This window comes from Pteropus alecto, unplaced genomic scaffold (genome assembly GCF_000325575.1).
Source record: "Pteropus alecto unplaced genomic scaffold, ASM32557v1 scaffold115, whole genome shotgun sequence".
Classification (NCBI taxonomy): domain Eukaryota; kingdom Metazoa; phylum Chordata; class Mammalia; order Chiroptera; family Pteropodidae; genus Pteropus; species Pteropus alecto.
Genome location: NW_006436814.1, coordinates 3,050,916 through 3,076,561, shown reverse-complemented (window position 1 = coordinate 3,076,561; position 25,646 = coordinate 3,050,916). Strand labels below are relative to the sequence as shown.

General features: G+C 36.7%; 1 protein-coding gene across 2 annotated transcripts in view; it reads right to left on the bottom strand.

Moving 5' to 3' along the window:
• The window catches only part of CNST (consortin, connexin sorting protein), an 89,111-nt gene that overhangs the window by 24,514 nt on the left and 38,951 nt on the right, over positions 1–25,646 (bottom strand). For both annotated transcript variants that reach the window (XM_006914266.3, XM_025048501.1), the window contains exons 3-6: positions 7,540–7,745; positions 3,497–3,527; positions 1,580–1,666; positions 1,006–1,120 (exon numbers count right to left, since the gene is read on the bottom strand). In XM_006914266.3, coding sequence (XP_006914328.1) covers positions 1,006–1,120; positions 1,580–1,666; positions 3,497–3,527; positions 7,540–7,745 — 439 coding nt within the window. The remainder of the gene's footprint in view (positions 1–1,005; positions 1,121–1,579; positions 1,667–3,496; positions 3,528–7,539; positions 7,746–25,646) is intronic.

Below are 25,646 nucleotides of genomic sequence, written 5' to 3'. Positions count from 1 at the left end.
GGAAAGTGTCTACATTAATATTTTCAAAGCAAGAAAACAATCTCTTTTATTTATTTTAAAAGATCCCATTATTTTAAAACTCTGTGAAATTGAAAGTTAACCTAAAGGTTAAGAAATTAGGTTTTAATGCAGAATTGCTAAAAATACTGTTTAAAAGACTCAAAAGAAAATTATCATCACTAGAGTTGAATGAGTATCATTACTGAACCTAGAATCATTCTTCAGAGGCTGGTCTGCAAAATAATCAGATGCAAAAGCAATTCTCTATCTGCTCCATAAGCTAAGAAACAGTTACTTGTGTCTGTTCTATCATTAACAAATAGTTTTAGTTTACTCTTTGTGATTTTGACGGAAAAAGAGAAAAAGTTAGCAACAGAAAGGAGTCTTTCAGAGTTATTGAGGACTTATGATGTTCATCTGGGATCTGCACTGGTTTAATCATTACCATGTCCTCTCACCTTCAGAATTCTGTCTTCAAATAATGAACTGAAAAAATATTTAAGTGCTTTATTATTACTATAATTTAGTTTTAACAGCCTAACTCTTTGATACAAATCAAACAATTAAAAATTATCTGCCGTATTTTGGTTAAATACTATACTACATTTGCTTTGCAGTATTAGACTGTTTTTAAAGATGCATTTTTACTACAACATACAAACATTGGCAAATAACTATAACAAAAAATCCTAATATGCATTTTTTCCATCTGAATAGTTTAATCTCTAATCAAAAAGAGATCGAAATTAGAAATTATATTTAAAATTTTCTAATTGGAAGGTATTTTGAACTTATGTAAAGCTGACCATTTACTGAGTTCAATATAAGAAACATAAAAGCTGAGAAAGGAACCTAAACATTTGATTTTATCCGGTTTAGTTTCTCCAGTTGAAAATATTAACAAAACAAGTAAAGAAATGGTACTTGTATTTCAAATATTCAGTGCTACAATGGTTCTTCAATATTCTATTCCAACGCATTCTAATCCAGTATCGAAATACTTACTCTTGATGCGTTGTGCAAAATTTAGTAAGCCGTTCAAAATCTTCACCATTAAATCCCTTTTCTGAATTCCTTAGAGATGTGACTGTATGTGGTTGTACAGTTTTCCATTTTGTTTCTAAATTTAAAATATTTGTTAGTCACTGACTATTACAAATCCTATTTAGGAGGGAAAAAATAGTTAACTGGCACCACTGATTAAGATTAGCAGCAAAATTATCTTCTCAAACAACCCAAAAGTTAACACGGTTAGAAATAGCTAAGTGACTACTTTTCGATGTAAGTGAATATTATCCCAGAGACTAAATTAGCCAGTAGGGCATGCAAAAGGATCAGAAGAAATGCAAATAGTTGCAAGAGTTCTCTTGTTGGCACTGATATGAAGAACAAAATACAAAGAGAAAGATTTTCTCACAATGACATATTGTGGTAAAAATGCTACTTTCTTTGCAACATTAACTTGACTGTAGAAACATTTATTTTCTGAGTTACAAAACCCAGTCAAATATGTGAACTTTCTAAATAGCACCTTGTTAGATTAATGATAATTCCACATTCTATGTTAATCTGTACTCACCCCATTGTTCTTGAATGGCAGAAAGGTTTGCGAGCAATTGCTCGTGATACAGTCGTTCAAGCTGAATGAATTTCATTGCTTTCTCATCTGAACAGAAAATGTGAGGAAAATAGAAATCTAGGCTATTTACATTTAGCCCCATGTTTGAAGAACAATGTCCTATATAAACTGAGAAATTTGAAGCTTACCAAAAAATGAGAGGACTCTAAATATTTTCAAATTTTAAACAAATCTCAAGGTTTCTTGGTTCTGAAGTAGATACATTTTAATGTAGCATATTATGCTGTAGCTACCTGGGTTCAATCCTATAAGCAAATAGTAGAAACTAAAAGAAAGTTTGAATGATCAAGAAATGTCTGCTTACCAATAATATATGTTTAGCAGTTGATGAAACACAATTTACTGGGACAGAGGACCCACACGGAAGCCTGGAATGTTTCCCCTTTTTTCCCCCTCTCCTTAAATTACTTTCTGTCAAGCAACTATGTTATCCTCTTGTCAAACTGTTTCTGATTTCAACTCACCTTGATCCTTTACTTATCTCAGTGAATGCTTTTCTCCCACAAAACTAAAGGATTATATGCCTAAACAAGGACAGAGCGAAACATTATATAGATCTTCTATAAAAATTTAATTAACTTGCCACAATAATTATGTGACTTTACCTTTTTGTAGATTTTCTCATAAACTTCTGCCTTCTCCATCTGCATCACACATTTAGCACCATATGAGGTTGCGATAAACTGTCCAACTCTCTACTTTCCTTTGGGCCATGTTCTAAATGTTGACCCAGATAAGAAGAGAAAACCTCACTCTGTAGCTCTTTGTCCTTCCCAAAATCGCCCAGAGGTTCAGTTCTCTCTCTTGTCTGTAGTTTTAAAGATATGCCAGGAACCATAAACTAGTCCAGGGAGAAGAAGGGACAATTACTTTCATTTTCTTCTACCCATGACTTAAAGTATACCAATGTTTTTCACTTTACTGAATATAAAAATTATCTAAAAAACTTGCTAAAATACAGATTCATGGGGCTGATCCCCAGAAGCTCTGATTCTAAGGCTCATGAATTTCCATTTCTAAGAAGTTCCCGGAGATGCTGATGCTGGTCTGCATGTACTACATCACACTCGTTATTTGGTTAAAAAAAAAAAAAAAAGGGTTTTAGCTTCAGTTCCACCAGATTTAGATTTTCTGCACACTTAAGAATAAACTGCCATCGTCTGAGGTTGTTACCAGTTTGTTTATCTCTCAATCTGCCTAGAGGTGTGGTGAAAGACGACGAGGGTAGGAGGAAAAAGAAATCTCATAATTGGGAAAAACAGATGCTTGCAATACAGTCTTTTTAAAGAGTTTATACTGGGCCATCCTTCAAAAAGAAAAGCCATTTACAAAAAGGGAAATTGAAAAACTGATGGAAGAAATCTTTCCTATACAAAAATTAACACACAGTCCAACTTGACCACATTTATTCTATTTATTACGAGTGAAGATACATATACGGCTGTAATGCAGTCATGAGACCTACTACGTACAATATGCTTGACGGGCTCTACCATATGACTATTATTTGACTTGCACGTCTCTTTAATTAAAAATAAATAAATAAATAAATTCCACTGGATTTTAAAATTATATATTTTTGGTAATATGCACCCCACCACACAAATATTTAGATTTTGGTAAAATCAGGCCTTATTGATGGAAGGTCAAACTTGGGTGTTCTAGAGAATTTTATGGCATAATAGAAACTTCCTACGTCTTGCTTTCCGGGGTGATTACCTGGGTGCCTACAACTGTTAAATCCCATCGAAAATGACAGATCTATATATTTTTATTGTATGTAAATCTCGATTTAAAAAAAAATGAGCAGTTTTTTAAGAGTTTATGAATTTCTTCCTGTAATTAAGAAAAGGATACAGTCCTCCTCCTGGAAATAGGACTCTGCTATCTGTTAAAAACAAATAAAAAACAGGAAATTAAATTAACATTTGGATGAAAAACCAAATTTGGAAGAAATCAAGACCTTGAAATTGAAAGTCTTTAATATCAAACTTAGAAAACTATTTAACTATATTTATCAGATAGAAGAAAACTGCCTGCAAAGCAAACATAAACATTCTTTGGTTTTAATACAACCTCATTCATCCTATTCTATTTCAAGTCAAAGCAAACTTCACTGATTCATTAAAGCTTAGATGAACTCAGAATGAGGAAAATACTACAAAGGATATGAAGATATAATACAAGTAAGAGAACGACTTTGTTTATTGTCCATTAAGAAGGTGAACTATGTCGTGTCACATGAGACCTTAAAACCCCATTCATTTCATTTCTATTTCACAAACTACCTCATGGGACACTGACTTCTGGTTGTTTTGATATTACAGAAAAGACCAGGCCAAGTGCTAAGAGTTGAGCAATATGTTTGGAGATATACACAAAATGCTGCACAGTATAAAGGGCACCGGATGGGAGTAGCGGGGGTGTCCAGAGGGTCAGAATCTGGTCCCAGTCAAGGCTTGTCACTTACCAGATTCATTCAAGGCATCTTTAAATTTAAAGATTCTTTAATTCTAAAAAATTTGGATCTCTTACTTAGATCTTTATTTAGATACAACATTTATAAATAGAACCGTAAAACTGAAATTATTTTTTGAGAAGTATCTGCAAAAGCTGACAGTGTCATATTCGAATAGTTCGTATAAGTACTTTACACTTTTCAAACAGTTTCCACTGATTCCTTCTAAATCTCTAGTTTAAAAAAAAAAAAAAAAAAAAAAAAGATGTTCCACTTATAGATCTCCCTTTTCCAGGTAGCTGCCAGTGCAAAGAGCAATAAGCTATTTGTCAAACGTATAAACCAGCAATAAAAAGGAATGGCTTTTCCAAATCCCACAGAGGAAAGAACATACTTTTAAAGGAAAATATATGCCTAGCTTAAAATTTATTCCATAGACATAATACATTTTCATGAACCATATAGATGACTGGATACATTTTTGTAAATTTTTAGTTTAACCTAAAGTTTGATTCTATATTTTCTACTCTGAGGACTTTATGAAGGATGAATTGATTTTCAAGAGTCTGCTTGGATTTTATCAGCTCATTGTTCTAATACTATTATTATAGTACTAGTTTGAACCAAATCAAATTGTCGATATGCAACAAATTTTTTTATTTTTTACCTGAGAAATGAGAATTCCGTATACTGTAACCAGTGGTGTGCTGATAAATGTTTACCAATTGGCTCTAGAGTGTTAGGGAGAGAAAGACAGCTTTTCTCTACAAAGGTTAACATTTTTTTGGTGGTGTTTGCTCACTTTTGTGTTGTCAATACTGCCATCGTGTCTGATTTCAAGCTACCAACATGACGAACATCGCTGAATATGGCTCTCATGAGCTCGTACACCAGCAGGCTCCATGACATCTAACAGAAATCAGTGATGGCATTTCACCCACAAACTTCCAGTGAAAAATCTATGGCGTGGCATAGATTTCCCACCATCCATGACAGGAGATAAAGTTTTAGGTTGCCCATCAAGATTAATGTCTGGCTCTTCAAAGCTTGTCTCCTTGTCTTTTTGTGTTTGTGTATCAAAAGATATATTTATTTATAAATAACTCTCATTAAAGAAGTATTGACGAGGTCCAGACCTATTTGGAACCAGATTTTCTGGCACTACAGAAATATAAATTTCAATTAGAATTCGGGTGGCAGTTCCAATATCATAAATGCGACCATGAGTACAGGATCATAAAACCCAATGCCTCAGAAGTAAAAGGCATTTCCAGTGAGAAGACAGCTTGAAAAATAAATATGCAGGATATTTTCCCCATAAAAACCTAACTCTGGTAAGTCTCGCAGGGCAAAAGAAGATGTGATTTTCTTCGATGTCTCCCATGTGTCTAAATCTGGGAGGTAGCCTGGTAGAGCAGAAAGAAGGTGGGGCTTGGAGGTGAATTACCTGAAACTGTATTCTTGTCCAAGCTCTGCCATTACCAACTGTGTGACCTCGGATGTGTCATTTCATGACTCAAGCCTCAGCTTCCTTATCTATAAAATAGGGGCAATAATACCTGCAACTCTATGAGATAAATGCCATAAGGATCAGGTGAGAATGTATATATAGCATAGTGCCCAGCACATAGCAGTAAGTGCTTAAAATGGCTTTTGAGTCTGAACCAGAAGTTCAAGATACAGAGTAGAAGTCATCCCTCTCCACTGTCACCATTAACCTGGATGCCTTTTTCACCTTATGCTTGAATTATAAATGTCTATTTTTAGTTCTTATTTTTATCAAAATTACAAAAATAGATGGTTTAAGGAGTCAAATAATTCTTTAAGGTGTGTTAAGAAAGCCTCTGTTCCTCTTGTCCTATACCTTCCTTCAGGGGCAAGCACTTAGATTTTTTTTTTTTACCTGTTTTTTATTTTTTAAACTTCCGTCTCTAAACATTATGTTTGTATTTGCTATTTCTTAGTTTTTCAGTTTCAGTAGAAGATGAGGATTGAATTCTTTGATTCTCCCCTCTCCCAATCCTATAAACACACATAACTCTCTCACTCACCTATCCCATATTGTTATTCTGTAGTAATGGGTAGATTAATATTTAATGTTTACCTTATTATGAGCCAAAATTTTAGTATTTTTCCTTTCCTGAAAACTTTCTGTTTTCGCTGGAGTTACGTTTTTCTTTCTTTCTTTCTTTTTTTTTTTTGGCATAGTTTTCCATGCATGTCTCACATGTACGACTCCAAACCACCACTATGCTCCCTAGGTTATTTGGAGGATGAAATAACTAAGTGTGAATATCCTTTAAAAGCCGACTCACTGTACAAATACGAGGAAGGCTGAAAGGTTAGAAAGCTGCCTTGGTGTTGGTGCTTCTCAACTATGGCAAGTTAGAAACATTTTAGAGATCAAAAAGCAGTACTCATATTCTCAAAGGCCTTCTTCAAGTTCACAAAGAAAGTCCTATAAATTTATAAGAATATACATTTTCCTGCCTTGAGACAGAAGTTATTTAATTTTTAAAAGTACTCACTACTCATTGCAAAAGTTAAAATGAAACATAAGTAAATGAAATAGAAAGCAAAGCTTTCTTCCATTCCCATATTCTAGTTATTTTAAGGAAAAATACAATGCAGCTCATAAATATCTCAATTTTTTCTGAATTAGCTCTTGTGTAAAAAAGCTTCCCCATCACTGTCCTAAAGGCCACTCAGTCTCTCCATCCTTTAACTTGCCCTCCCCGTCTTAAGAGTTATTTTTCTAAAATTAAAATTTGATTTTGCATTCCCATAATTAAAAATTCTCAGCCCCTAAAAGGCCTTAAAGTCACCAGCTCTCCAATCTCATTTCCATTTTAATCTTCAACAACATCGCAGCCATGCCTCTGCACAGGCTGGTCTCCCTTCCTGTACAAGCTCACTTGATTCATCTAGTGAGTGCCTACACATCTACAAAATCTCAGCTCAAGAGTCATCTGCTTTGGACTTAATTAATGCCTACAGGACAAAAATAATCAAGCATTTTGTGCTTTGCTGAACATTAAACATGTCTACTGCTACACTTAATAGAGAATTCTACAATTATTTATCTACATAACTGTTTCTCCTATTCCACAGTGGCTCTCTTAAAAGCATACCCTGTTGAGTAATTTTTGTTTCCCCAGTGTCCAGTGCTGTTTTGATACCTTATTGGTGCTCACTAAGCACTTGCAACACTGACTCTTATTTGCACACAGTTTATTCACTATATACAAGAAGTTCGCAATTGTTTGAACTATAGTTAGTAATATGCACATTTCCCACCAGCCACTGATCTAAGGTCACTCACTCCTGGGCTCACCAATGACAGATGGGATAGAATCAATCAAAGAGAACTGGATTTCAGGTTATTCCAAACATTGGTCCCAGAATTTTGGCGAGGCTGGAAGTGAAGGGTTTAGTGTAGTACCTGATGAAGGCAAAGCGGAAGGGCTCTTGAGTCCAGCTGCTCAACTTCACCTCGTATGAGCGAGAACAGAGACTGCAGAGCTAGCGCTGGGGCTTCCGGCTGATCATTAGCATTCACTTCAGCAGACTCCTCATCACCAACAGCACGTGTGGCTGCACTCAGTACGTTTTCTTGCATTAAAGATTTAGAATCTCCTGAAGAAAGCCCTTTAAGAAGTAAACAAAATGCCTGTGTTAGAATAAAAATGACTATGTGGAATACCTTAAAACGATAATGCCTGCTAACCATAAAATTTTTAAATAAAACTAGTTATGTGAAAAAAACCCACCAGAAACCACAAGTTATTGTCCTGATTAAGATTATAATCATAGCTGAATGATTCTATTAGCACACATATAAACCATTTTCTTGCAGAATTATAATTAAGAATATTAGTTAAAAGAGATTACTTGAAACTAATAATAAAATAAAATGCTAAAAACAAAACAAAACAACAAGAGAGAAGTCTAAAGAACAGTATGAAAGTTAAAATCTGACCCAAAACTTGACTCTCCTAAAGGGAAAATGGATTAGCCATAATTTGAGGTCCTAGCTTTCCCAAATAAAGCAGAACTGAACAGGAAGATAAATGTGTTTATCATATGAAATGGCTAAAGCAGTTAAGGCTTCCTCCTTTTAAACTCTGGTCTGATAACTTTAGAACTACTTCTGGATCCCAGAAGAGCAGTAGGAATTCACATGCAGAGCTTACCGAAACCTTTTTCCTAATAAAAACAAGTAACACAAACTTCTAAAAAAACAAAAACAAACAAACAAATGAAAAACATCAGTGAGTAACTGCTTGGCCCACAACTCTGAAATAATGCACAAAATTTAAAAAATTTAAACATTATACATTGTAACTTCATCCTTCACTGAAATCTCAGTATCAGTTCTAATTATTATATTCAAATTGAATAGACTGTCGCGTCTGCACATACCTTCGGCTAGTCTGCCTCAGAAAGGCCCTTTTTCAGTAATTTAGCGTGTGTGCACCACGACTGAGGATGCCTTCCCCAGCACTCTAGAATGTGTCCAGACCCCGTCTGCTACCGCTTTCTAAATAAACCCACTGCTCTGGCCAGACTGGTCAATTCTTCATTTAATAAATACTCTGCCTTCCTGAGCAATTACAGATTCTATAGACGGAATATTTTCCTCTCATCTATGCCTATTTATGTTCTACCCTAACGAAATCCATGTTTTTCCCTATAACATGGGCCTAAAGTCAACTTATTTTCCTCTGAATCCTCCATATGGCCTTATATTATACTGGGTTGCCTTATAATAATTGGTGTAAGGTCTTCAGCACGGGGATTAATCTGTCTACCATGGCATCCCAGTTATACACAGCAGTATCTTCGGCACAAAAATTCTAAGTACTGTGCTTTTTTTCCTTATTATTATTTTTTAAACCATCGATAGTCATTCCTTATATTTTAAAAAAATTCTTTTCTATAGGTTTTATGTCCCTTGGCTTCTGGAAGTACAAGGTCCAGTGATGGCCTGCCATTTTGCAGGGACAGTATTTGTGAAAACATAAATGATTCTTCTACTTTCTAATTTTTAAACCATAATGGTAGTTAGAAGCTTTCTATAGAGAACTATCAAGAAATTAAGAAAAACACTGTTTTTATTTCCCTCTTTCCCAGCCATGCAACTATGCCCAAAGTACTTAATCTAATATAGACTATGTTAAGCCTAGCCTATGGAATGGGAGAAAATATTTGAATCCAGTACATCCGATAAGGTGCAAATATCCGAAATGTAACAGGAATTCAAAGAATTCAATGGCAAGAAAACAAATAATGCAAATAAAAATTAGGCAAAGGACCTGAATAGACATTTCTCAAAAGTAGACATACAAACAGTCAACAGGGACATGAAAAGGTGCTCAATATCACTAATCATCAAGTAAATGTAAATCAAAACCACAATGAGAGCACTTCACACCTGTTAGAATAGCTATCATCAAAAAGACAAGAGACAAATGTCAGTGAAGATGTAGAGAAAAGAGAAACTTGTACACTGTTGGTAGGAATGTAAATTGGTATAGCCCTTATGGAACACAGTATGTAGAGTCCTCAAAAACTTAAAAATAGAACTACCATACGATCCAGCAATCCCACTTCTGGGTATTTACCTGAAGAAAATGAAAACTCTAACTTGAAAAGATACATACATCCCATGTTCACTACAGCATTATTTACAAGAGCTAATAAATGGAAACAACCTAAATGGTTGTTGATGGATGAATGGATAAAGGAAATGTGGTATACGAATATATACAAAGAAATATTATTCAGCCACGAGACAGAAGGAATATCTGCCTTTTGCAACACCTTGGATGAACCTGGAGGACATTAAGCTAAGTGAAATAATCTAGACAGAGAAAAGCAAATACCGTATGAGCTCATATGTGCAATCTTAAAAAAAGTCAAACTTATAGAAGAATATCTTTTGATATACAAAAGATAAAGAAATCAAAGCATATGTATAGAATCAAAGTATAATGGTGGTCACCAGGAGTTGGGGGGAATGGGGGAGAAGTGAGGAGATGTTGGTCAAAGCGTACAAGGTTGCAGTTGTATAGAAGGAATAAGTGTAACGATCTAATGTACGGGCATAATGACTATACTCAGTAATATTGTACTGACAGAAATAGTCTAAGGGAGGAAATTTCAGGTGTACTCATCACCTGATGAGATGTATGTTAATTAGCTTGACTGTAGTAATCATTTTACTACGTGTAAGTATATCAAATCACCATGTTCTACACCTTAAATATATGCAACTTTATTACAAAAATTTTTATCATGATTTAGGATGAACATATAAATTGTTATACTCGTTATTGATAAAGATATATTTTACCTTAGGCACATATCAAATTCAATAGGAAAACAATATTTAGCCATATTCTAGCTACATGGATTTTTAAACGACTTAAAATGTGGCAATATTAATTTCACATTAATAGGATTGAGAGCTCACATAAGAAAATAACCTATTCCCAAAGAGTTGGAAGAAGAATGACACAGAAATCGAGGTGGCCCTAAGTTCCCATCCTGCTTCCACTACTTGTTAGCTGTACCTGTGGCACGTTACTTAATCTCTTCATCTCCTCGTTTTCTCATTTGTATCATGGGTGCTCTACTATCCATCTGATAAGATTACTGTGACAATTAAACGAGAGCATGCATGTAGAAGGCGGTGTGCTCCCAAACTTTATCCTGAAAAAAGAGTTTTACTGCAACTTGAATGAAAAAGGAAACAGGAATGATAAAGCATTTCTGAGACAGTCCATTTTTTATTTCAGTTTGAAGGAAAACATTCAGAGGAAAGTATAAATAAAGTCTATAATCCTAATGTCATGGTGAATAACAGGAATTATAAGAACTACTTTGGAGTATTAAATAGCTTCTTTATTATTCATCAATATTGTTACGTTTGAACATAAACTTATTTTTAATAAAGACCATAATTAAGAAAGTAAATGCTAGCAAAACCATGAGTACTTAGAAAGACTAGCATGCTGTGAATTGATATTTTCACTTTATAATGTCGTAAAACATTTTAAATAATGTTAATAAAGCATTTGTGATATAACATGAAAGTTTCAGTATTTTTCCATGTGAATTTCAAAATAATTTTTATGTCATTACTTTTGATGACATGTGAGTCTCACAAAAGTTTTACTTGAAAAATAAGCCTAATTATATGTCATTAATTAGTACTAAAATTCCTTCTATCATATAAAAAGTTTCTGGGTAAAGAAACTATATGTTTATAGGTAAGGAGAAAAGCCAAATCAAGACATATACTGCCACATGTAATTTCACCTTTGCTACAAAGTCTCAATCAGTATAAATGCTCTTTTTTTGCCAGATATGAATCTATACATCTAGACAGGCATAAAAAAATTCTGTGTCACATGATTACTGATTTTGACACTTACTTGTTTTATTCAACTTAGAATTTGTCTCTGGTAGTGGTCAAGAGACATTTTGTGGGCGAATACAGTAGCATCCTTCTTCACCTTAAAACATTAAGAATGTTCCCTGTTATTAATATTATTCTCCCTTAATAATCTAGCATTGATCTGCCATTTGCGACTATAACAAATGGATATAATTGTTTCTCTGCATGACGGAGAATGATGTAACTAGATAATTTAAAGGCAATCTCACAGCTTTAGTAATTAATGAAAAAATGAAATATTATCACGGACAAACTAGGGATTGGAAAGATGTTACATAGAAGATACCAAGGCCTGGGTAAAGATAGCAGCAATGATTACACTTATGATAAAATGATGAAAGTGATGATGTGAGCTAAGCTGACAGGGACGTTTGGGGATGAGAGAAAGGTCATTTAAAGGCCTAATGCTTTTCAAATGCTGTATACTGTTACTCAGAGTATAAGAATGCATTCTCATATGCAGGTTTGTGTGGCTTTACAAGACATTCTGCCTGTGTTCATGCTATTCCCTCTGCCTGGGCTGTCGGCTTTTACAGGGGAGGTGTGTGATTCACCACTGTGACCTCAGCATGGGGCACAGGACCTGACGTGGGAATGGGCATTCAAACACTTCCTGGGAAGAAAAGTTGATTGGATATTAGTATGTATCATGGAGTATACTACAAACCCATATACACTATGTCACTGGATTCTGACATTATAAAGTGAGTATTAGAAATCATAGATGATGCAGCTGAAATTCATCAGAGACTAAATGAGAGCCTGGGCTTGAAGTCAGGCTGCCTGGGTTTGAACCCTAAATCAGCTGCTTTCTAATTCTGTGACTCTGGGTACGCCAATCTCTTTAATCTTTAATTTCTCCATTTGCTTAATGGGGATATTGCCTATTTTCATATGGACTCTCTTAAGAAATTACGTTTAGATAAGAAATAAAGTAGGAGGCACTTGTATTTATCCACAATTCCCTTTCTTCTTTCAGTTAAGAACACTGAGTTTTTGGAAGAAAGGTATTAGGAAACAAAAGTACATGCACTGCTTTGATAAAAATGCTTTCTTTGATCCATGCATTGAAGTTCCCTTTTATCACACTGAGGCTACAGCAAATAAAGACTGGGAGGGAGAGTCATAATCGGAATTCAGAAACAACGGCTGAAACCAACCAAACTCCACCACTTCCCTTCAGGGTGAACCATCCACCCTTTCTCTGATCACGTTTTCTCTGATCACGTTTTGTCTTGCTGAGAATGGCAGGCAGGAACTGTTCTGAAGAAGCCTGGCTGTCAGCACACTCCGAGGAGAGGCATGTGTGATCATGGTTCTTTGTCAAATTATGCTAAGTCAAACATGAAACATAACTCTTTCAAATGCACTTTAAATTCAGAAAATGTGAGATGCATGGTGCAACAAATAGGCTTAGTCTGAAGTCAGACTGCCTAGGATCAAATCCTGAGAGTGTCACTTACTAGAAATAGGATACTGGGCAAGGCAATTATTCTCTCTCTGTGCTTCAGATTCCTCATCTATAAATTGAGGCTAATTGTAGTACTTAATAAGTCTATGGAGAAGAGGAAGTGAAACATTCCATATAAAGCATGTATCATGGTGGCTGGCATATAGTAAAGTACCTAATAAATGCTCCGGAAGTTTTGTTTTAAAACTCAGTAAGCTGCAATTGAATTAGCCTGTGTATCCCTAATAGTGAGCTTAGAGCTCTATCAAATTTTTTTGATGATTTAAAAAAAACACAAACTTACCATTTTAACCATTTTGAAGTGTTTAATTCATGACATTAATTATATTCACAATGCAAGGATCACCAGTATCCATTTCCAGAACTTTTTCATCACCCCAAATAGAAACTCTGTACCCACCAAACTAACTCCCCAAACCCTTCCCTCTCCAGCCCCTGGAATCCTCTATTCTACTTTCTGTCTCTATGAATTTACCTATTCCAAGTACCTCATATAAATGAAACCACGCAGTATTTATCTCGTTTGCATCTGGCTTATTTTACTTTTTGAGGAACCACCAAACTGTTTTCCTGGAGCTCTATAGGATTTTAACTTTATTTCAACTGCTGTATCCTTACATGACTTCAATATTTATGCTTTTTTATTCTCCATCTCTAAAATATCACTTCACAGAAATTTGGTGCTTCTAAATCAAAAGCACCTTATCTAAAAGATGTTATCATACAAAATATGAAACAGTACTTTTCAGAGCTCTTCAATTTAATTTCATGCCTCTGGGCATAGCTCCTGAGATTGAAAAACTGTAAAATTAAAAAGCCTTGAGAGAAAAAAGCAAAATCATGGACCAGGAAGTTCCAAACTCCTGTCCTTCCACAGAAACAAACAAACAAACAAACAAAAAACCCAACCAGACTACCAAAATCAATTTTGTCAGAACTCTGTTACATGATACACATGAGAGTTCCAGAAAGAGAAGAAAGAGTTAAAAGGGCAGAAAGTCTACTTGAAGAAATAATGGCTGACGACTAACCAAAGTTGAGGAAAAACATGACCTCCACATCTAAGAAGCTCAACAAACTCCAAGCATAATAAACTCAAAGGGAGCCACATTTGGACACATTACAGTCAAGTGATCAAAACCCAAAGACAAAGAATTTTGAAAGCAGAAAGAGAGAAGCATCATGAAGAGAATCTCAATAAGATAAACAACTCATTTCTCTTTAGAAACCATGGAAGTCAGAAGGCAGTGGGATGACATAGTCAAAGTAATGAAAGAAAAAGATAGTTAAAACCAAAGATTCTGTATCCAACAAAACTATCCTTCAAAAATGAAGGCGAAATTAAGAAATTCTCAAATGAACAAAAGCTAAGGGAGTTTGCTACTTACTTGCAAACGGGCCCTACGATAAATGCTAGAGGGAGTCCTTCAGAATAAGATGAGAGGACACTAGACAGCAACTTAAAATTACATTAACAAATAAAGAACACTGGTAAAAAGAACAACACAGGTAAACATAAAAGCCAGCATTATTGAATTTTTTTGGTTTGTAATTCCTGCTTTTTTCCTATATGATTTAGAAGGTAAATACATAAAACAACTGTCACTCTATATTAATAGGCACATAATACATGAAGTTGTAATCTGTGACAATAACAATAAAAAGGGGGAGAGACAGATGCATGTGACCAGAGTGCCAGTATACTATTGAAAGTAAGTACTGGTATTATTCAAATTAAGATGTGAATGGCAATCTCCGAGAAAATCACTAAGAAAATAACTTATAAATATACAGAAAACAAAAGAATCAAAACGGCATACTACTAAAAAAAATCATCTTAATATAAGGAAAAAACAGGCAGTAATTGAGAAACAAAAATACATAACGCATACAGAAAAATAGCCAAATGGCAGAATTCCTTTCTTAAACTCTTCAAGTAAAAGGCAGATATTAGCAGAATGGATGGCTTCACTGGTGAATTCTATCAAACATTGAAAGAATTAACAGAAACTATTTTCAAACTCTTCCCAAAAACTGAAGAGGAAGAAACGCTTCCTAACATCCTAGGAGGCCAGTACTACCCTGATGCCAAAGCCAAACAAAGACACTACCGAAGAAGAAAACTGTCGACCAATATCCTTTATGAACATAGATGCAAAAATGCTCAACAAAATACTAGCAAACCAAATTCAGCATATTAAAATGGTCATATGATACTACTAAACTGGATTTATCCCGGGAACTCAAGGGTGGTTTGACATAAGAAATCAGTATAATAAACTACATTAATAGAATGGAGAAAACTCCCACACAATCACCTAAAATAACACATAAAAAATATCTGACGATGTCCAACATCCCAGAATCTATCCAGGGCCTGGATAACTGACCCTTTGATCACTTGCTTTTCCCTTACTGAGCTTTAATTCCCATTCTTATGTTTTAATTCACCAATAAACAGTGAACCTGTGAAACCTAAGGCACTCCACCCTCAACCCTCATAAAGGCAGAACCCCAGGTTCGTTTCTTCTCTGCCCCTCCCAAAACCTTGCTGTGTGGTCTTGGGTGTGCTGTGTACCCTCCAGAAGCTGTGAGTAAGAAATCATTTTTTTCAAAGTTCACCGATGGCTGTTGCTGAGATGGGTTCTTGCAATTATAATAAAAGCCACAAGGGCTGGTCCGGCCGCAACTTTGGCTGTGGTCAGTGAATGTCTGTGGGGGCGTGCCTCAACTCAAGTAGTATGGGCCCAGGTGAGAGCCCCCAGGAATTTCTAGCCCATAGCATCACTATACGCTGAAACTGACTCAAAACAATGGGTCGGTTATCAGACCCATTATCAGAAGAACAGAAAATAAGTGGTAGAGAGGATGTGAAGAAACTGGAACCCTTGTGCATTGTTCATGGGAATGTAAAATGGTGCAGCTGCTGCGGAAAACAGTTAGGCAGTTCCTCAAAAAGATAACCATTGAATTACCTTATTGATTCAGCAATTCCAGTTCTAGGTATGTACACAGCATAGGTATATTTCTAGGTATATGAGCACTCAAGCGGATACATGTACACCAATGCTCACAGCACATTACTCACATTAGCCAAAAGGTAGAAATGACCCAAATAGCCATCAAGAGATGAATGAATATATAGAATGGAATACATGCTGCGACATGGAGGAAGCTTGAAGACATTATGCTAAGTGAAAAATGCCAGCCACTAAACATATGATGCCATTTATATGAAATATCTAGAATGGGCATATTCATATAGACAGAAAGTAAAACAGAGGTTACCACGGGTTCAGGTAGGAAAGATGCGCAGGTATCGCTTAATACTCACTGAGTCACTGTTTGAGGTGATACAAATTTTAGAAATAGATATTGGTGATGGTTAAACAACATGTAATTAATCCCACTGAACTGTACACTCAAAATGGCAAATTAATGTTATAATAGTTTACCGCAATAAAAATAATAGAAAAAATGCTTTCATGTCTGTGATTACATGTTGTGATTCTTTGAGCATCTGAATTCCTCAAACCGTCCTACTTGTTTATAAAAATAATAGAAAAAATGCTTTCATGTCTGTGATTGCATGTTGTGATTCTTTGAGCATCTGAATGCCTCAAACCGTCCTACTTGTTTATGCTGAGGTGTATCTTGGCCATAAGCTTGGAAGATGGATCAGAACTAAATTTTAATACCTGTTTTATGTGGTTCCTATGTTAGACTAAAAAGGAAATAATCCTTCCTTTTCCTTAACTAGTATTAATCTGACCTGACCTGAGGTCAGAGTATGTTCTGTAATTACGGCATAATTAGCATTTGCTCCACGTGGCACAGTCTCCTGTGCCATCAGGTGGCAGCCTATGTCTTCAGAGGGAGCAGCACAGGGCTGTGGTTAGGAGGGCCTGCTGCAGTCAAGCTGCCTTGTGATCTAAGGTTAAGTGGCTTGACTTCTCTCAAGCTGGTTCCTTATAAATCAATGGCTAAAAATTAAATTAAGTGACATACAAGGTACATCCAGCACTTAGTAGGCATCCAAAGTGGTAACACTCTTCTCTCGGCTGAGTGTTAGCTAAGTGATTTCAACGTCAATATAGGATGGAAAGACTTAAAAAACAGCCACTGGATTTATTTTAGGCAGCATCTCGAAAATCACTTTTCCTCCTCCACGACTGTTTGGAGGGAAAGGGTTTAAACAAGGCTGAAAGACCATCCTTCACTAGCTAATCGCCTACGTGTTAACGTGCCATCATAGCAGCCTCTGAAGGACAACAACGTACAAACCTTCGAAAGAATAGTCTTATTTTCTTCTCAAGCAGATGTCACAGAAGGCGTTCTTCTTGAGCAGAAAGTGCAGCCCTATTTACAGCTTGTTTGCTTTGTTGAGCTCTTAATGAAGCAGAGCTCTAATTATTCATTAGGAATTTTAATGAGCACCGCCAAACCACCATCGCGATCTCTATGCCTACCTTAGTATTTAAGCTCTCTGCCTCTAGCCAGACTGTCTTGAACTCAAAAAGCATTATTTATTTTCTCCTTTCACATAAAAGGCTCAGTTACGATATACACTTGTCTGAGGGCTGTTTAAGGCCAGAGGCTCCATGTCCACTGACTCTGAGTTTGTGAAAGCAGGCACTCCGGTGGCAGATATACCCTATCACAGCACTTAGAGCTAGTCTCTCAAGTTCCACACTTTCTAGAGTTTGCTCTAGGCTGTTTTCAATTCACATTGAAGGCATAACTAGGACACATTAATACTGCTGGGATTTAGACTCTAAATTATGTATAATTTGCCAACTAGCACCAATGTTTGCATTCCCTCAGTTGCCTCATAGAAGTCTGATTTGAAATTTGACACTTCAACATGTTTTATTAAAACTAAAAATATGCAAGAAATTTCTGTAAGCATGCAATTAATTATGCTAATTAAAATTTTTCTTATCTAGGTCTAGAGGCAACTCAAGCATCAAAGTTTCAAATGCAATTATACATTGTTTTTCCATTAGAAGTCTGTTAACAGTTTTGGTAATATCAAAATGGCTAAATTTTACTGTATTTTCTTGTTCATGCCAAGCACATTGATTTTATCAGCTATCGTATATAAAATATTCTTTGGTTCTCCAGGATAAAAAAGGATAAATAAAATTCTCAAATTTTATGTGACCTTATATAAAATATGTAATCCTCCTATAAGTCTGAAATAGAAACATGTCATTTCTCAAACAAATATAAAGGTATATACTTAAGTTCAAAACTTAGAAACAGTATCTGTGGAAGGAGAGTGATAACCTAAATACTCAAAGAAAACCAAACTGCTAAATTTTCTTTCCATGGGACCCTCCTCACCTTAATATTCTCTAAAAACTATTGACATGAGAGATTCTCTTTGCATTAATGGAATCATGTGAGAAAGGAAAATTAGAAAACTAGGAGTTAATGATGAACTTTTAATAAAGTAAAAAAAAAAAAAAAGGCACAGAGAAACATGTTGACAGGCATTTCACTATAGAGTTTATAGAAAATTGTTACATCAAATTCCATTATACCAGTAATCTTTAAATTTTACAGACACAGGGCTGTATCCCAACTGCTTCTTCATACCACCAAACCAATTGCTACCCCTATTTGCTTTTTTAAAAGCCAGTTTTACTAAAATATTATTCACATACATTGAAAGCATACATTCAGTTCAACGGCTTTAGTATATTTGCTGTTGTGCAACCATCACCCCAATCAATTTTAGAAAATGAAATCCTGTACTTGTTAGCTGTCATCTCCAATTCCTCTTCCCCCAACTTCCCAGCTCTGGGTAGCACTCATCTACTTTCTGTCTCTAAGAGGTGGCCTATTCTGGATATTTCATGTAAGTGGAATCATGTGGTCTTTCGTGACTGGCTTCTTTCACTTAGCATAATGTTTTTAAAGTTTATCCATGTTGTAGCATGTATTAGTACTTTATTCATTTTTATTACCAAATAATATGCTAATATAGATATATATACATACATACATATACCCTCCACCTGCTTCTGATTTGTGTGGCTGCATTTTTCAAATGCTTGTGTGCTTTTTGCCAAATTAGAGTCTCAGATGTATATAACGACCTTGTTAAAAAATAACAATATCCTTTTAATCAACTGCAGTTTTGATCCCATGAGTGATATTTAGAAAGTATTAGTTTAAATAAATAAAGATAAGAAGAAGACATCTACTTTTTGTAGGAACATGATCAAGCAAAAGGCTGCAATAAAAAAAAGAAAACAAAAGATTACTTAGAAAACTACTTATCAGTGAGAAGTTTTACTTTAACAGCAGGAAATTGAGAAGTCAAAGTCCTCAGGCATCTCACCTGTATTTATGCCTCCATCAAGGTGAGTTTTGTGAAGTCAATAACAAAATATTCTTAGTAAAATAAAGACAAATGTCTTCATTCATGCTTTTAATATATATCTAATCGTATACTCATATGAACTTGGAGGTATAAATTTCTTAATTTTTCTTTGTATAACTATCACATTACTGGGACTTGACGGAGAATTCTGGTTTCTGGACAGATTTTGAAAGGCTGTATTGAGAGTAATTCTCTTCTTTTTCACCTTCTTGCCACATAGATATCACATTTTAAGAGCATAACTGAAGTTACGAAATGATAACTAGACCAGGAATAGAAAATTGACTGGCCTGTCTGTACCACGATATAACCTGGGTCCTACCAGCGATCTCAGAGGAAGGTGCTCAGAAAAGAATGTGACTAGACCCACTGTTACCTTCTCTTGGGGCCCCTGCCACACTCTGAGACACTGCCATTCTCTGGGCAGACGGTGGCAGGCAACCGCTAAGATGGTCCCCACCGATCCTCATGTCTTGGTATTCATGCTCTTGTATGATCCCCTCCCAGTAACTACGGGCCACACCTCGGTATCCGGTTTCTAATGGATGGAATACAGCAGAAGGGACAGAATGTCACTTTTATAATTAGGTCGTAAATAAGTGTGGCTTCTAACTGGGGTGGTCTCTTGGACTGCGAACCCTGGGAGAAGCCAGCTGTCATGTAATAAGGCGACCTGTGGGGTAAACCACATGGGGAGGAGCTGAGGCCTGTCAAGTCCCTTGTAAATGAGCTTGGAAGCAGATCTCCAGCCCCGGTCCAAGCCTAAGCTGACTGCAGGCCTTGCAGACAGCTTGTCTACTACCCCATGGGAGACTGGAGCCAGGGTACCAGACTAAGCCACATCCAGATTCCTGATCCACAGAAACCATGAAATAACAGTTCGTTGTTTTTAGCTGCTAAATTTTGGGGAAATTTGTTATGCAACAACAGAAAACTAATAGCTTTTTTATTATATTTTGTCATTCCCTTCCCCTACATGTTTGTGTTTTCCGTGGCAACAAAGACCATTCCCACGGCTCCTGGAGATGGAGCAGTCCGTTGGACAGAGCTGAGGGATGGCAGGGCGCACATCTCTACTGTTCTAGAAGCAGGTGGTATGTTACCCCAAACTAGCAGCACCTAACTGAGCTTTCCAGGAAAGGTTTTCATTAGCAGTCAGAGTACCCAGGGCATCAAACTTCCTGGTCGTCTTCTACCACCCTTCGAATTGCTCTCTCCAACACACATTGAACTTGCATCAGTTCCCTAAGCGAGGAGTGCTCCCCGTTGCCCCAAGGCACAGACCCCAGAACTGACTATGCACTATGCACTCCTGTAACAATTATTTAATGCCTGCCTTCCTGCTCACCCTATGAGGAGTCAAGAGGGTGAGGGCGAGTCCTGTCTCATCATGACCATAGACACTGCTAGAGCCTGGCAAGTATTTACACAGCAGAAAATAAACAAAAGTTGGCGCATTACCATTACTATTATTAACCCTATCCAGAGAGCTTCGTGTTTGGCAGAAGCAGGACCGTGTTGCACAGAAGTGGCTGGTAACTCATTAGGAGCCCCGGATGCACGTCCTAGTTCTTCCTCTCTCTCCTGCAAAGACGGACGAGGTACTTTCTGAATTAAACCATAAGTTCCTCGTTTGCAAAAATTAAGGTGTTAGATTAGGTTATTTTTAGGATCTCTTCTTGTTCTCCCAAATCTGTATCTCTAGCCAGGATCACAGCCCTGAGATCTAGACCAACTGCCTGTTCTACACGTCCACTAGCCGACTAAGGAACCCAAATGGCCACGCGGCCTTTACGCTCCTCTCCCCACGCTGCTCCTTGTCTCCTCATACTCCTACCCCCAGTAAGAGGCATTATCATGCATCTGGTGCCTGAGCCAGAAAACTGGGGATTATCCTGGACTCTTTTTTCATACTCAATCTATGATCCAATCAATCTCACCCTCTTAATAACTTCGAATCTGTTTACTTCTTTCCAGCCCTACAGCTGCTGGCTCAGCACAGATCACCAGCATCCTCTACATAAACTATTGCAAAAAACCCTTAACTGGTGGCACTGCTTCTAATCTTACACAGTTCTAACCCATTCTCCACACTGCAGGTTGAGCATCTTTCTAAAAAATATAACTTATGTCATATCAGTCTCTTGTTCAGAGCTGTGGGAAGGCCCAAACTGGATATTATAGCACAAAAATCCTTTATAATCTGGGCCTTGCTAATCTTTTGAATCTCAATCTCTTTACTGCTCTGCTATTTCACCTAGATTCATTCTTTCCGTTTCTTCTGCTCCAGCCAAACTGAATATTGTCTCTTCTTGTTTTCTGGGCTTTAGTCCATTGGTATGCCTGATACCTCTGACGTCCTTCCCCTCCCCTTGATCCCCATCTCCTTTACCTGGCTAGCACTTACATGTCCTATCTCAGCTTAGATATCAATTTCTCTTGGAAGCCTTGCAAAACCCTCCTAGGACAGTGTATGTTCCTGGCCATGTGCTTACTTAGCCCCAATCATGACTCCCAACTTGCTAGAGTGAGCTTGTTAGTTACTTGGCTTCCACACGTAAAAAACTCCAAGGCAGGTTCGCCAAGTTTTATAATGCCTGGCATACAAGGCTCAGTAAATATATGTTGACTAAGTAACTGTGTATGCTTATACGAAATAATGTAAAAAGCTTTTTTACAAAGGGAAGAATTCTTCCATTCGGTAAAGTCATCATCTAGTCTTTTAAAATCTTTAATTAACATCTTTTTTGTGGTAGGCAGAATAATGGCCCCCGAAGACATCCATGTCCCAATACTCAGAATCTATAAAGTTACATTGCATTGCAAGAGGGAATTAAGGCTGCAGATGGAATGAAGGTTGCTAATCAGTTGACCTTGAAAAAGGGAGATGATCCTGGATCATTTGGGTGGGCCCAATGCAATCACAAGGGTCTTTAAACATGGACAGTGGAGGCAGAGAAAGACTAGACACGCCAGATGCTGTTGCTGACTTTGAAGATGGAGAAAGGATACCAGAAGCTGAGGAATGCAGGAAGTCTCGAGAAGCTGGAAAAGGGAAGGAAGCTGATTCTCCCCCGGAGCCTCTAGAAAGGAACACGGCCCTGCTGACACCTTGGTTTCAGCCCAGTGAGACCGGTGTCAGATTCCTGACCTACAGAACTGTAAGATAATAAATCTGTGTTGTTTTTACGCCAGTGAGTTTGTAGTAATTTGTTATAGCAGCAAGAGAAAACTACTACACTAACATTGGCGCTTTCTTTATTGAGGGAATTTTTAAGTAATCTTAAAGTCCCTTCTGATTCTAAAATTATTTAAATCTATACAAATCAACAACTCTTTTATTCTGTTCTCACACAGGGAACAGCTGCCTTCCAGAAGAGAATGATCTGTCTTCACTGACCAACCCCTTAATGAGGAAAGAATAAGAAGAGAGGCTACTGCTTCTGCAGGTCACTTTCCAAAGACATTTTCGTTTCGAAGAGCTGGGATACCTACGAGGAGCAGAGATAAGGGAAACCAGGACCTCAGAATTATGGACATTTAGCATACAGTCTGAAAGAGAGTGAAATTGTCCATTTGCCTACCTAATGAACAGAATGAGTTACGATTCCAAAATATCGACCCCAGCACCTATTATTCTTCTGATAGTAGTTTAGCCAATTCAGTTTTTAAATGTGAATGCACTTAGGCAGGGTGTGCACACTGCTGTTCTCCACAGTCCACATCAATCTCAAAGATCGCAATCCTGGCCAGAACCACCAGCATATAAATTCTTTGACTGGCTCTACGAGGTATCTGAGTTTGAAGGCTGGTTATAAAGGTTCTGCTACGGTTGAAGGCAGATATGTAAAATGCAAATACGTCTTGAGAGTTCATATTTCATGACATTACCAGTTATTACTTTAGGTATCAGTTAGCATGCCAGTAGGCATGTTATCTCTGCCATTAAATTAGGATGCCACTGCAAATATGCTTTTAGGAATACAAGTTAGGGAACAGAGGGGCAGGTTTAGGTAAATCTAAAAAAGGAGAATTAAAAAGACCCCAAAAGATACTGACAAAAGAAGATAGATTCAGAGTCAAATTAAATCAATTTCTTAATTTTGTTGAATGTTGCTCTTAGTCACGCCACTCAAAACTCATCTTGTGACCCAAATAAAGACAACAATGACCATTTAGAAGCACCCATTTTATGCTGGGTACTTTACAGAGTGCTTTACACTCAGTATTGTTCCTTATAAGGACAATCCTGCAAGACATACAGGTGGGGAAAGAGGCTCAGGGGAATGAGTTAACTACTTTTCTAGAGTTACACAGGTAGGAACAGGTAGAGGCCATCAATATTCAAACCCAAAGTCTTTGTTCTTCTCTCTACACAAGCTTGACTTCAGGCCACAGATTCATTTCCACGGTTTGTTGTCCTCCAGCTTTCAGGCCCTCCTCATCACCTCCCAGCTGGCCACATTGTGAGGGCCTCAGCGGAACAAGTCAGAGCACTGAATAGTGGCAAATCAGTCTGGAAGGGCCTTCCTTTCTCAATTTCCATCTGCTGCCATCTCTGGCTTCCTGCCTTTTGCTCAACTGTTTTGTCAAATGTTTAGATACTATGGTGACTGAGTAAATAACTAAAGTATGTTGTCATGGCAATGATCAGACACTTAATCTGAATTTGTACCTTATAACCATGTAAAATTTATGCACTAGTGGTTGCCAGGGGCTGGGTTGGTTGTGGGGAGGGAGGAATGGGGAGTGACTGCTAATGGGTAGGTACGGGGTTTCCTTTTAGGGGGATAAAATGTTCTAGAGTTAGGCAGTTGTACAATTTTGTGAATATACTAAAACCACTAAGTTGTACACTTTATAAAGGTAAATTTGACATATAAATTACATCTCAATAAAAAAACTGTGGCTATAATTAAGAGTCAGATATTACCAAGTATTGGAGAGGATGTGGAGAAATTATAACCCTCAAATATTGCTGGTGGGAATGTAAAGTGGTGCAGCCACTTTGGAAAAATAGTTTGGAAGATCCTCAAAAGTTAAACAGAGTTTCTTTATGATCCAGCAATTCTACTCCCACGCATATATAACCCCCACAAATGGAAACATTCACACAAAAACTCCTACGCAAATGTTCGTTGGGGGCATATTTCAAAATAGCCAAAAAGGAGAAATACCCCCAAATACTTAGAAGCTGACAAAAAAATAAAATGTGATATATCCATGCGATAGAATATTATTTGACCATAAAAAGAAATAAAATACTGATACATGCTACAACATGGGTGAATCATTATGCAAAGTGAAGGAAGCCAGTCATGAAAAAGCCATAGAGTGTATGATTCCACTTAAATAAAAGGTCTAGAGTAGGTGACTCTATAGCGAAAGAAAGTAGATTAGTGGTAGCCTAGAGCTGGGATGGCTCAGGGATGCATGGGGAGTGGCTGCTAACAGGTATGGGGTTTCTGTGTGGTGATAAAAATGCTCTAAAATTGACTGTGGTAATGGCTGCATAGCGTTTGAATATACTAAAAATCACTGAGTTGTATACTTTAGGTGCATGAATTATAGGGTATGTGAATTCTACTTCGATAAAGCTGTTAAAAATTTATAGGCTCATGTTCATTAACTTTTAGAATATTATTTACCTAAAACTATGCAAGTGAAAACTTGATGGAATGCAGCTTATAAACCTGCTTAGTGACTATATCAAGGGGATTCAATTCTCTTAAGGAAAAAATAAGCCCATATTATAATGACAACTGGACTTATGTGAGGCCACGTTCAAGGTTGTATCAGGTCCATAGAAATGCTGCCTTCAGAAAACTCATAATGACATGTCTCCTAATACTATTTTTTTTTTTTTACAAATGGGATAAATGAAAAATTATTATAAATTAAACTAAGTAAGGGAGCGAAGAGTGAATAAATTTACCTTCATGTATGTTTCCAAAAAAGTGTTGAGAGAGTACCTACCTACAATAAACTTATTTCTGGTTTGGGACTGAATATCACACTTTATATATCATTTCACATTTGAGAAGCTATTCTTTTATTAGAAAAATACCTGCAAAATTTCGAAACTTTATTTAGGATATTAAAATTTCACAGTAAAAAGAATAAACACACTGATGTTTAGCAAAAACTATCTGCATTGTTAGTTTTGAGACAGAGTGAGTTATAGAGAAACAAAATGGGAGACATCTTTGGGTGTTTGGTGTTCTC